At 50.5% G+C, this 13,925-nt stretch overlaps 1 protein-coding gene across 1 annotated transcript in view; it reads right to left on the bottom strand.

The window, feature by feature from the left end:
- The window catches only part of ANK2 (ankyrin 2), a 281,207-nt gene that overhangs the window by 56,956 nt on the left and 210,326 nt on the right, over window positions 1-13,925 (bottom strand). Inside the window, 4 exon segments of the mRNA XM_025050926.1 lie at window positions 2,520-2,664; window positions 8,410-8,482; window positions 11,674-11,772; window positions 12,574-12,672. Of these exon segments, the coding sequence (XP_024906694.1) occupies window positions 2,520-2,664; window positions 8,410-8,482; window positions 11,674-11,772; window positions 12,574-12,672 (416 nt within the window).

The raw sequence follows: 13,925 nt of genomic DNA, 5'->3' as shown, positions 1-13,925 counted from the left end.
GATGTGCTGGAAGTTTTGTGATGGGCCTGATTTTATACTTTTTTCACTATGGTACACTGCTTTGTAGACACATGTGAGGTTGTATCAGTCTATAATTTCACTGAAAAGTCATAATTACTACTCTAGTGAGCTGCAATGTTTATTAGACGTTCGATAATGGAGTTCTGAAACCCATCTGAACAAACAGACATTGAGGGTTTCAATGTGTTTGCTCTAATACTTGGAGAAGTTTCTATGGCTCATTGTTATTTAGTGCTTTCCACTGAATCTGGATAGCATTTTAAATTTGTAAGTAATAATAAAATGGATCCCAAATCCAAACCGATCAGAAGTTGGCTGTGTTTTCATCTAACGCGCGATGAACGGCGCCTCGCTCTACTCTCCTGCGCCCACACGCGCTTCAGCGGCACCGCCATTTTTCTGTCACCTCGACTACACCAGGCTGGTCAGGTGCCTTTCCGGAAGCCACAGTCACGTCTCGCCAACCACAGGGGCAGCTGTGGCAGGCAGAGTCGTGCCTGGGCACGTCCGAGACTTCCAATCTAGTCATCAATTCACACCGCTAGCTGAAACTGTTATTTGGTTTAATACATAAAAATTCTAATTTGAGACTAAATCCATAATTCTAGAATATAAGCAGCCCCTCCAACGCACACATACACACACAGTAAGCAGTGAGCAGGGAAAAGCGGATGGGTCAGGAAGGTCGTGTTTTCATGCTATGTAACACCTACCTGGGCACGGTACTATTGAAAGCGTACCAAATAAAGAAATAATGAAAAGGGACAATGGTTACCGAAAAAAGATAGCACACTGAATTACCTAAGCGAAACAAAACGAAACAATGGACGAGGGAACCATGGAAAGGAGATGCTGCCTGTGACCCGCCTTGGAGATCGTGAGCACAGATGCTCACAGGGCTGGGAGAGCAGACCGCCTCACCTGTGTGGCTCACGCCCCCGCCTGACTCCTGATGGGCTGCTGAGTGCTCAGTTTAAGTAGAATTATCAAACCATCAACCTATTTACAAAGTGTTACTCTAAATGCTTTCTCAGCTTAAGTACTTTCAAAGAAGGGAAAGCAATCAAGAACTTATTCTCAATAAAAAAGACCATGCTGAAAATAAAGGCTTATTGGTTAGCAGTAATATTATTATTCAGATTATGATGAATTTGTACAAAGCCATAAACATTTCACTTTATTGAAATTTCAAGGCCTTTAAGAATCTGATTGTAAGGTCCAAATCTGTCAGCACATCGCAGTTCAATATCGGAACACAACCCCTGTCACCATCCCCGCGAGTGGCGCCTCCTTCTGCACCCTGAGCCCAAGGGCCGCCCTCTATGCAAGTCGCTGAAGCTGAGGGATCAACGCAGCATCCTGTCCTCTGCGCCTGCCCATGTGATCCATCTGGCAAATGCGCCCCACCACGTGGTCCACCAGGGTCTCATGAGGCTTCTGCGGCCTCCCCACCCTCCCTCACTGGCAAGCCCACGCCCCGCTGTCCAGAAAGCCTGCGCCGCAGCGCTCAAGGCGCTCCGTGGCACCACTGGCCGAGCCTCTCTCCCGCCCCGCTGGACTCTGAAGTTAGCCACTGTATGTGTCTTGGTCATGGTCGTATCTCCAGCACCAACCTCAAGGCCAGCCCAAGAAGGCACGTACTGTGTACGCAGTGAATTTAAAAGGAAAAAAGGGCAGGGCAGAGGGCACCGGAGCAAGGAAAGTCCAAGAAAAGTTTGCTTTTGCTGATTATCCATTTAGAATGGACTGTTCTTTAGGGCATTCGTTTCTCAGACTCCAGATATGCCAGCACAGCGCATAACAGAGCCCAGACGAAAGCTCTACATGTACGATTACTAAATGGCGAAGACGTCACACTGCAGACAGCCACACACGCCCCCGAAGTTGGCAGCCCGACCTCGACGGGCGCCATGGAATGTTCTTACTCAGTATGCCTCAAAAAATAACAAATGCCAGTTGTTCTCATTAGAAATAACCACAAAATAGCCTTTATCTGATACTTCAGAATGTTATATAGATCTCTCCAGATTCGACCTGAAACCCTGGGCTCCTTCAGCTTTGGCTCAGATTGCTTTTGTATCCAGGCTCTTGCGGGATCTTGTCCTGATGCTCCTTTTGAATTTCTTTCCTTTTAAGCCTTCTTTGCAACATGCTTTTATTCACAGAAATGATGGCACTACCATCAAAACCCAAGGAGACTGGCAGCATCTGTAACTGCCACTTAGTTAGAAAGCCCTAGACGTAGAGGGATCTTATGCATGGCGGCTCTGCTTCTTACTAGTTGTCTGACTTTTGCTAAATTATTCAATCTCTCTGGGCCTCAGTTTCCCATTCTTTAAAATGGGCACTTACAGGTGCCAGAGAACGCAGCAGGAGAACACGCTAACGGCTGAGAGGAGCAGGCACCCACTGAGTGCCAGCGACTGTGTCTACTTCTCATCATGACCGCATGTCACACTCACTTCCGGCCAATACCAGCGTAAGCCTCACGTGAATACCTGTCAGAGCGTCCTCCCTCCAGACTGTACCGCAGGTAATTCACGCCGTCCAGAAACTGACTGCTAGGCAGAGAGTCGTCACCCAGCTCCTTCAGGTCCTCAGGCCTCAGGTACTCTCCCCCGTCACCTGTCATTGTGTCGTCACCTGGAAACAACAGGAAACGGAAGAAGAATTACTTCCTGGATATAACACCAGCTACGCAATGATCACGACTGTTTGAACATCGGCATCACAGCACTGACGTCCCCGAAACACGGCACACTAGAAGAACACAGAACGCATGCAGTGCAAAGTGTTAAAACTGAGAGAAATAGTAACTGACCCACATTCCTCTTCTTACCAAGAAGAAATAACGACCTGGATTGTAATCCTTCATTCAGTCCTCTTTACTCGCTTCTCTATCACGATGGCTGGTTTATAGCTTAAACGACCTAACTTAACAAGTGCCCCACACAAAGCGAGAGCCAACAGTGACAGTGCCCACAGGTGAGCAGCAGCATCAGACACACAATGCCGGCTGTCCAAGAACCAACACGGTCCGAGGAGGGACGATCACTTTAGGACAGTGTAGTGGGCTCACTGGGAACCGAGGTCATGGCCTAACTTGGAGGTGAGCACCGGGACGAGACCGAGCTGGAGGGGAGAGGGGCTCTCTTCCCAAGAGCCTTCGCTGGTTACTCCTGGCACGGACCTCTGGCTGCCAGAGCTGAGAGAGTAAATCTGAGCCGCGAAGCTGGGGGTGAACCCTTAGAAAGCTCTGGTGAAGCTGGAGGTGTTGGAGCTGGTCCCTTGTCGGGGTGCGGTTTGACGGGGGACATGATGGGATTTCAGATGAGAGGCTAGTGTGTAAGGGGTCACGGCCAGCAGTAAAAACATATGAATGACAGAGTGACATGCGTTACTTATTCAAGAATGCTACGTGGAATAACGTGGCGATAGTAAGAGCTCACACTGGCGAGCAACGGCAAAAATCCAGGAAGAACGTCGGTGTCCGAGCACAGTGACAAGATCGAGAAGCTCAGACTTTTTATGATAGGCCTTTCAAGACGTTTCTCCCACAATTTCCCACAATTTCCCTCTTCTTGGTTACTTTATAAATCTTTAGATAGGAGTCAAATAAATTGTGGTCCCCCATCATTCATTTCTGGGAAAAAAATTCTAAGATCCATTTTAAGAATTGGTTTAAGAAAACACAGGCATTGTGTGCTTTGGATATAAGCCTAAATAATTTTCAGGAAAAAAAGATATGAGTTTTGTTAACATTGGGGAAGATCGAATCTACTCTTACGAAAAAGTGAAGGGAAAGGCGGGATGCAGGATCCGTCATAAAATCCAAGCTATACCTCCTGGCTCGAGCGAGAGGCCTAACAGATCGCTGACCCCAAGGCCTGACTGAACACCCTCTCTCTCCCCGCAGCTCGACTCCCTGAAGCCCGTGCACCCCAAGAATCCAAGAGAGCTGAGTGCTGTTCTCCAGCATCGAATCCTTCCTGTCACCCAGACTGCCGTCTGCAACCCTCACGGCCCATCGTCCAGTTCTCACCACACTCAGCAGCCAAGATGGTCACGGAGAACAAAGACGACTCGAAATAAACTCCGATTTCTTGGTCTTTAAAATGAGCCAGAACTCCTCGATAGCATAAGGCCTACTTGCCACGTTTTCTGTCTTGCTCCTCCCGTTTCCCCTCTGCTCAGCCCTTGGTGGGGAGAAGGTTCGTCACGGTGAAGGAAGACAAGGACAGAGAAAGGAGAGAGAACGGCGGGCCGTCTAGCTGGGAAGCCCCGGGTCTGGAGAAGCTCAGGGTGGCAGTTTCGCCCCGTGGGGCCGGCGAGTGTGCCGCACTGACTCGCTCCCTCTTGTGTAGCAGACTCCCATGAGCAGATAGGAAGTTCACGAGATGGTGGGTCCTTTGCATCCGCCCTCCTTAAGCCTTCACAGAAAAATGCCCGCCCAGGTCCTGTGCCGGTGAACGTGAGGGCCAGGTCTGGGAGACGCCTGTGGCGGCCTGAGGTACATGCCCTGATGTCGTGATTATGTCTCAGAGTCCCTGAACGCGGGTGCCAGCGGCCGGATGCGAAGCCGACGCTGGAGGGAGCTGGGCAGGCACGCGTCCGGGCGCCCATCCTGCTGCCACCAGTGCAGCCCCTCACCCCGCAGGCCGTGGAGGCGGCAGGCCTGGTGGCTGTGCAGACCCGCAGTGGACAGTGAGGTGGAAACGCCAGTGGAAACTAGAAGAATGTGAAAACTCAGCTCGGGAAGAACCCAAGCTGCCCGAGTTGGTCCACAACTGGGAAACTCTGCACACGGCTCAAACTGTCAGTTTTTAATGTGTCCAAAAATACGACGACCCTCCCCTGCCGCCGGCTGGTGGGTGAGGGGTGTCCACAGCCCGGCAGCCCGCCCTGCCAGGGGGGTCTCCCCTCTGCCACCTTCCTGCACACCTGCGGTCAGCGCCTTCCTCCCACAGACCTCCTGGAATGCAGTGCCCCCTAGACCTGCCTCAGCCCCACTGGACGCTGCCTCTCCCCAGTCAAACCACGAATAGGTGCTGCTAACTTCGGAGACGAACCAGTGGCCAAGAGCTGATTTCGTCTCTGGAAAACTCCCGTGGTCTCCCCCTACCTCACCGGAAGCCTTTCCTCACCAGAAAAAAAAATGAGGGGCCATCCCAGCCTATCTCCTCTGGGGACACAGGAATTAAAGGGGACAGCGCAATAGCACTGGGTGGACTGCTATACGCGATCTTTCTTTTTCGTTAAATGGAATAAAAATTAATTTCAAAATGAGACCGTGCACCGAGCACTGTGGATGTTTAGTAAATGCTTTCTCTTTCTCAGATATCTGCTTCCTTCCAATTTTTTCCTAACGTTCCTTCAGCATGTCCCTGCGGTTTAATCTTTGTTTAAAACAAAAACAAACAAACAAACAAACAAAAACAACTTAATTGTTTCCATCGTTAATGAAATCTTTACTATACCTAACTTCCCACACCGGTGTGTTAGGGACCCACGCTCCCGCAGCGGCCAGCATGCTTTCATGCACTTCGCTGCCTGAGGACCTTGCCTGCTGTCCCCTCTCCACTCCCTAAAACCTCCAAGCCCTCCAGGCAGTGAATGACACGATGCCACCAGCTACGCTTCACGAACGGTGCGTGATCTCAGCACGTTCAGTTCACCGAGGGCCTGCCCCGTGTTGGCCTCTGGACCCCTGCAGCTACGCTTCACGAACGGTGCGTGATCTCAGCACGGTCACCAAGGGCCTGCCCCGTGTTGGCCTCTGGACCCCTGTCCCCGCCCCCAGGCAGGCACACAGCTCTGCGTGCAGCACCCTCTCGCGATTCGCCCAGTTGTCCTGAGCAGAGAATGCTGACTGCTGTATGTATGGCAGCGAGTCCGCCGGCGGGGACGTGGCACTGGCTTGGATACTCAGGCACCGATGTCAGGGAACGGGCACTGGCCACCACGCCCAACACGCGTGGCTGCACTCTGTCCTACGGGCGACAGCGGCAGGGTCCATGAGAGCACGTGAACCGCACAAAATATGGAAGCTGGCAACGTCGACCAGCCAAACTCTTTGCGCAAAAAAGTTATTTCACGGTACTCAGACATGTCCTATACATAAGGATTTTTCAACTTGAAATTCATTCCAGGAAAAAATATTATTACATTTTCGCACATATCAAAAAAAATGGAAACCTTCCCTCACCACAAAGATCTTCTCGATCATTAGCCAATATCTCTCTCAGGCTAAACGCTCTCATCACTAACAACTTCCAACACGTGACAGCTCCTCTAAAAGTGCACAGGACTTCATAGCCAGCTGTTATGTTACACACGGCAGGTCCGAGAGGCTGTTTCAGACTCATGGAATTTCTATAAGCCCCGTAAATGCTTTGAACACATAAGCTATTGGAAATACTGAACAATTATTTTGGGAATAAAGAACTATTTTAAATTTGATAATCACCACCTAACTTATATGATTTCTAAATTTAGATTTTCATGTGATAGATTTGCTTAAGGTGGTACCACATGTACCACAGAACTTTCTTGCTAGATAGACTATTTCATACCATCCGTTTTCTCTACATATCAAAGTTTCCCTGAAAAAATTTAAAAGGTTACTTTATACCCAGCTACCTTAAAAATTACCACATTACTACTAATTTAATATATTTTTAACCACATCTAAAACATATCTTCATCCAAGAATGACACAAACTACTTTTGGTTCAAGCAGTCTAATCTAGATGTTAACATGTTCATGCTAGCTCGATGTCAGTTCATCGAAGAATTATTTGTTCTCTAAATTTGTATTCTAAGAAGAAATACTAGTTTTGGAAAAATATTATAAAATATTAATTAACATTAGATAATTTAAGCATGCTAATATGTTTCAATAATTACAAAATCATTAATAGAATAAGTCATGGCTTTAAACTCCCAAGTTAATAAATCCACACACTCAAATGTACATGTACACAACGGCACCCATATCACACATGCTATTTCAAGTGAAACAGGTTAGTATTAGGCACCCAGATTTAAATATTAAGCAAGTTACTTCTAACCAGTTAAGAAAAATTAAAAGCAAACAAAAGCTTTCACTCCAACAATTTCCTCTAAAGGTACCTGAATCACTAAGTACTTCCCCATCAATAAAGTGGTCACCAGACTGTTTAAAAGCTGTTTGACATATAAATGAAAGTAAGAAAGACGATCCCACAAAACAAAATATGGTAGGCATACATGAATGCGGAAAACTAGTTAGCAAGGATTAGGATGGAAAACAAAATTATTATAACCAATACTTGGAATCACTGGCTTTGGTCATATCTTTTAATTAACTCACCATGATACACTGACCCAACAACTGTTTGTTTCTGTCATTAGTTCTTATCAAAGCTGACTCAGCTCAACGCCTATTACCAGTAGGCGAACTGACAAATTGGCCTCCAACAAAGACATCACAACGTAAAGTTGTACCTTATGATTATATCATTTTACAAAACCTAAAGAAATATCTTTTTTATTGCTCCATAAAAGCAATTAGTATGGGGCCTAGTATCACCCCGTAGGGCAATAATGTTTCAGACAGGTGCACACGACCAACAGCTGTACCATGGAAACTGACTGCATACCTCGTGTGCTGCATTCGTGATCTTTCATCAGATTTTTTTGCACAAGACAAGTCAACTATTCCAGTTGAAGTGTGGGTGGGGAGCCCCAAACCCTGCTGGTGGGGACTCGAGCATGAAGTCACTCCATCCAGTAGTGCCTAGTGCTCCTTGCAGAGCAGGGGCTTCTCAGAACCTGACACCCGCCACCTTAGATAACGTTCATCAACTCTAGAAGGGGCATATTTTCTGACTTAAAGAATTAAAGTCTTATGTCGAATTTCTGTGATTTACTGCTGTGCTATTTTAACCTTTCCTAAGGTTCTTTTCCTCTGGATTTAAAATAGAGTCTGCACGTCTGAACCAATCAGAAAGCAGAGATTTCTCGATATGCCATTGATAGAGTATACACGGAGACCTTTCACTTTAGGGCATTTTAACAAAAAATGTAATTTAACATAATTAAAGCACTGTCAACAGTAACTGTTATTAGTGGGTGGCTATTTTAACAGGTGGCCAAGCTCCAGTTCCTTTCCCCTTCTCAACCCTGGTATTTAGTTAAGACATTAAAGCTCAGACCAGCTTAAAGTACACTAATCAGACCGTCCTTCCCCAATGGGCAAGGTCGAGGTATTGGAACAAAGGTGAAGACGTGACTTTACAGGTAAGGTGCTGTCAGTCACACCCACTGCACCTGCTCAGCACCTGAAGACAGGACGCTCGCCCCTGTGTGGAAACGGGACAGATGTGCAAGCCTGAGTAAAGCTCTCACCCTCTTCATCGGAAACGTCCAGAACCTCGGTCATCGTCTCAGGAACATTCAGCTTGTGTTTTTCAGTGATAGTCTGAAACAAACAAATAAAAAAATTCTTGAATTAACAACAAAATCTAACAAAAGATCAGAAGCAGCCCAGAGAAGCTCCAAGTGTCCCGTCTTCTCAGGCATCTGTTCTGGAAGCTCTTTCTTATTCTCCCATGAAAACCCCTTGTTCATTCCGAAGACACAGATCGTCCACTCAGGGGAAGGTGTAAGAAGAAAGCTCATTGTTTTGAGTTCCCATCTGAGAAACCCTTTCGCGACAGCATTAATGACCAGTCACGCAGAGAAGGCAGTTTAATGTCTTGGGACTTCCCAGAATGAACTACGGGCCGTCTCCAAAAGAGAGAAGCAAGGGGCATGCGCAATGCACAGCCAACGAAGCCACTGGAAAAGCAGCCGGACACGTCTGCACAGAAAACTTGACGCGTCTCTTCTGCGGGCAGAGGACCTGCAGGAGAGGACCATCGTCCTCACAGTGTGTCACCGGGCTACACTGCTGCCGACACATCCAGGTGGTGCTCAGCGCCCACACAGCCACTGCGGCCGGTGCTGGTGTGCGTGGGAGGCAGGGCGGGGCTCCTGGCTCTGACTGCCTGGGCTCCCACTCTAACTTCATCATTGATTAGCTGTGAGACCTCGGCGAGTCCCCTTACTTTCTACACCTCAGTTTCCTCATCTGTAAAATGGGGACAATATCACTCAGGAAATTCTTATTAAGTGAAATACTATATGCAAGAGCTCTCAGAACAGTGCTTGCCACATGTTAGTAATGGGTAAACATTAGCTAGCATAAACTACCATTATTATTGTAATTCAATATTAAATTAATCTTTAAAATGAAGGGCCTCTGAACTTTTTAGTCATTCGGGCACTCAAGAAACATTTCGAGTGCCTCTACAGATAGATGCCAGGGACACCCCGGTGATAAAAAACGATGACGATCCCATCTCATGACTTTAAATACCACTCAAAGACAGCTGCGTCTCAAGTTCATCTCCAGTTTCTGCACTGACGATGCATTAAGTGCACTAATTATCAGTGTTACCGAAACTCTGAAAAAACTCATCTCTCAAAATAAGAATGAAATCTTCACCTAAAGCCACCGAGACACAGGGGACAGGCTGCCTGGGTGTGTAAGCTCTGCCACAAAAGCCGTGCACACTTGCTCCGCAGCTGCAATGACCCAATCACAACCCTTTCCTTCCAAAAGAAATACACCGGTGATATAAAGTTATGCAAAACATCCACCTAGTGACTGAATAGATTTTCTTTTGGGTGACATCACAGTTAAAGAAAAGGAAGGAACCAAGAAAGCAGGTCTCCTGTTGTCCAGAAGCAGCGCAGCTGGAGGCGAGAGCCGCTGCTCCAGCCTCCCTGCGAGGTGCGCGCGTGTCCACACACACCTGCTTGTCGGAGCAGCGCTCGGCTCGGCAGTGTGGAGAATGACAGTTACAAGAAAAACAGCTCACAGAGAGTTCCAAGAGGACTTTCGTGTCCCCCCACCCCCTCGGTAGGTGTGTGGGGACCCGACCGTCGTGGTGCCTGATGGGAGGGCAGCATTTAGTGAGCTCCACGGTCTCGCTGACGTTAAGGGAAGTCTCATTGCCCTGGAAGTTGCAAGTGGGTGAAGCGACGTCCTCCCCACTGACACCTCGTCCGCACAGAACCCGGTGCCAGGCTCCAGTGAACGCTGAGGAGGTGAGTCAGTGACGTGAGTGGGAGGGAAGCTCGTCAAGAAACCAAAAAGGGTGCAAGCTCGCCACCCAGTGGTGATCTGACAGAAGAGGACGCACACGGCCCAAGGGGACAGCATGGTGACGCTAAGGACGTCTGTGCTTGGCCAGTTGCTGAGGCTTCGCCCACCCGTGGTGTGTGTGTTGTTTAGCGGGGCCAAATACAGACACGGAGGCGTGGGCCCCTAACGTGAAGGCTGCCCCGGTACGAGGCACCACACGGTAGGAAAAGCCCGAAGCAGCCATCTGGAGGGACTCAGACGTTCGTGCTAACGGCACCCACGCTTGTTTTTCTCCTCCATAATTTACTGAAGAAGCTATATTTTAAAGCTTTGAAAACTCAGAGGTGCACTGGCCAAAGGTTCTACGATGCCGCTTAAAAAACCTGCATCGAAACCCGTCCCGTCTCGCGGTGCATCGATAAAGCATCCTCCCGTCTGTCTGAACTCCACGCAGACTAGCCACTCCCCAGCCCTGGTCAGCCGGGCCTTGCTGTCTGTCACCTGACGGACAGCTGCCATAGGTCCGGCACCGTGGGCCACATGTCTCCCCACTGTCTCCCCACTTTCCGCTTTACAAACAAAAATCAAAGAGCTGTTCACGCTTCTGGAAAAAGAAAGCGAGTGAAAGGAAGAGAACAGCACCCCACTGCCGGCGACGGCTCCCTCTCGGGCGGGGCCTCGGAGCTGGGCTCCTGCTCCCCGCCCCTCTCGTTTCTCTGGCAAAGGCCACGGACCAGCGCTGTTCTCCTAAGAATCGGCAGTTGTCTTCAAAACAGCAAAGGTTAAAAATTTTAAATACGTGCTCTCTATACATACGAAGTTAGGACATGTCATCAAATATACAATATTACCAACCCTTAGGTTACATAGAATTAGGCTGAACCATATGAAATGACTATTTTCACCTTCAAAAACAGGAGTTTTATATAGGTGAACCTGATGTTTCAAATGGGCCAAAGTGATTATATCTGTTCAAACAAAAAAATATACTCTTTCGAGATATTGTTTGTGTACTTAGTGCATTCAATTTTCTTTTTGAATATATAATCAAAAATAGAAAGTGAGTAAGGATGAACTGTTCCCACAGAGAAAGCTTCCGACCAGCCGCGAGCATGGCCGGGGTCGGGGTCTGTGTGGGGCTAAGGTAAGAAGTCTGCCGTGCAGCGTCTACCGCTCTGCCGGCAGGTGTCACAGCCAACCACAGCGAATGCGCAGGGGCACAAAACAAGAGATCCGTCACAGCCAAAGGAACTCAACATTACAAAATCATGTTCACGCGCTTTATATGGCCTTAGTATGGCTGAAGGAAGCTAAAACCCCTGGCTGTGGCAAATGCGTTTGCATCTGTGCACTTCGATGCATGTTCTACAACACATTCACCAAAAGAAGTTCAAAATTATAAGTCCAAAACATTTTGTAAGTGGAAAATAACGTGGCTTGAAAACCAAAACACGGGGCCGAAGCCGACAGCCGTCACTCACCGTGGTGGTGGTGGTGACCTCCTCGGTCACGACCTTCAGGGTGTCGACCACGGAGATGTAGCCCAGACGCTTAGCGATGGCCAGGGCGGTGTTGCCGTTCTGAGGAGGGCGAGAGAGAAGCGAGCACTGCGTGCGAGCCAGTGAGCTCAGCGCGCGCGGGAGCTAGCACTTCCTTCCGAAACAAGGCTGGCCCAGGAAAACCAGTCCCTTCGTTAAAGCGGAGCAGAGCGGCCTTTGCAGCTTCTCTAGCCTGGAGCCCGAGTCACCATGGTAACACAACAAGCTGCATCTGCCTGCTCTAATGAGAAGCACTTGTGGCTTTAACCCCTCACAGTCAACTTCCTCAGGAAAGGGATGCTCCACAACTCCCGGCAAGCACCGAGCACAGTGGCCCCTCATCCCAGGTGGGGCGGCTGCGGCAGCTCGTAGCTCAGCTCGTAGCTCAGCTCGTAGCTACAGGTGGGCAGAAGCTCACGAAGGGCAAAGCAACTCAGGGAGCAGCCCAGGCTCCAGCCAGGCCCCTGGGCCCAGTGGGCTTAACTCCCACGGCCTAGTTTACATTTCAATGGCTGCACGTCAAAGAGCTCAGAGCTGCAGCCTCAGAGAGGAGGCAGGCTCAGCCTGCACCCAGCCCCCTCCTGAGGGACGGGCAGGCCCTGGGCCAAGGGCCACAGCTGGCTTTCCTGAGTAGGCCTTGTTTCAGGAGGGGGACTGGAACTAAAGATGCCTGAAATGGCCGGAAGCATCACTGGGGGCAAAAAATGACGGCCCCAAAGCCGTCCTACTCGGTTCTCCGGGAAGGACAGTGGTGCTGGGGAAACGGAGACAGCGGGAGGAGAGGGAGACCGGGCAGCGACGCGGGAACCAAGCTGGGGTGCCCAGGGCGGGCCGCCCCCTTACCGCAGTGGTGGCTTCGGGCCGGGCCCCATGCTGCAGCAGCACGTTGATGACGTGCGTGTGGCCCTGCTGCGCGGCCTGGTGCAGAGGTGTGTAGCCGTTCTGGGGAGGAAGGAAGGGAAAGCGGTTAGCCTCCCCCCGAGTCTCCTTGCCCTGGGCACCCCCCACCCCGGGGAGCGAACGCCCCGTCCACCTCATGGTCTGCGCACAGGGAGCAGCTCAGGACCAGCGCTCCGGAGGGCCTGTCCCCGTGTCCCTAGCACTCGGTGTGGGAGACGGGCGGCAGTGAGGAAGCATCGGGACAGCGGCCTCTCCCCAGGAGAAAAGGAGGGAGAAATGTCTCTGACACCTGGGGGACCAGTCGCTGCCGGCCTTTCCTGACAGCTGACCCGGTGGCTCTGTGAAGCCCGGCTATGTGTCACAGGCCTTCCTGGGGGACAGCTGGCAAGGAGGAGCGCCCGCGGAGCATGGGTGGCCCACGGGAGGCCCCTCACGATGCAGAGTGCCCTTTAGTTCAGGGTCTTCAACTTCTGGCCCAGGAGACGGCGCTGTACCCGGCGCCTGTGAGGACGTGCACTCGGGGTGTGGGGCTGGCCGGCCAGGAGCTTGTGGGCAGAAGGACCAGCACTGCCGTGGGTCACATGGCGACCACACCAGGCCCCTGCAGGCACCACACACCATGAACCGCTGTCTCTTAGTACTGGTTTTGTGCCACATACTGGATCTTCCAGCTACTGCCCCTTTTCGTCTTTACCGGCGTGAAAACGAGGGCGCTGGCACACAGCAGGTGTTCCACAAATGACGAGTGACTGAACGGCGACCGACTGAATGAGTACTTTCCCCCACTTCGGGGATGATGACACAGACCAGCTGGCGTCGGCAGTACTTCATCACCCCCGGCCTCACCCGAGAACATGTTTCAGACTGAACTTTCCCGGGCTCTAAGTTCTGAGCAGGCTTCACGCCTTGAACGTGCACGAGCGTGTGCCCTTTTTATCTAGTGGCACTGCCGCCTCGTGACCAACATGTGTACTTGCTCCTCGTCTACAGGAGGTGTCTTCTGTAGGCTCAGGGCACCATGTCTCCGTCTGTGCTGTCACAGCCACCTTCCCATCCACGGGGAAGAGCCCACACGTGCGACACAGGCTGCCGGCATGAGCGGCATCAGCTCTGCCACGTCTGAGAACGCGGGCAGTGCACGCAGCAGTGCGTGGCCGTCTGCGGAGCGTACCAGCAGCGAGGGTCCCCCTCCCCGGTACTCTCGTTTCCACTGTGCTCACAAGCACCTGCCACCGAGTGCCACTTGGCAACTCAGTAGCGGCCCCGCGGCCTGGTTTGGCAGCACCCACGAACCA

The sequence above is a fragment of the Pteropus alecto genome, unplaced genomic scaffold (assembly GCF_000325575.1).
Source record: "Pteropus alecto unplaced genomic scaffold, ASM32557v1 scaffold17, whole genome shotgun sequence".
Classification (NCBI taxonomy): domain Eukaryota; kingdom Metazoa; phylum Chordata; class Mammalia; order Chiroptera; family Pteropodidae; genus Pteropus; species Pteropus alecto.
Note: the sequence above shows the minus strand (reverse complement) of the source record. Positions and strands in the feature narration are given on the sequence as shown.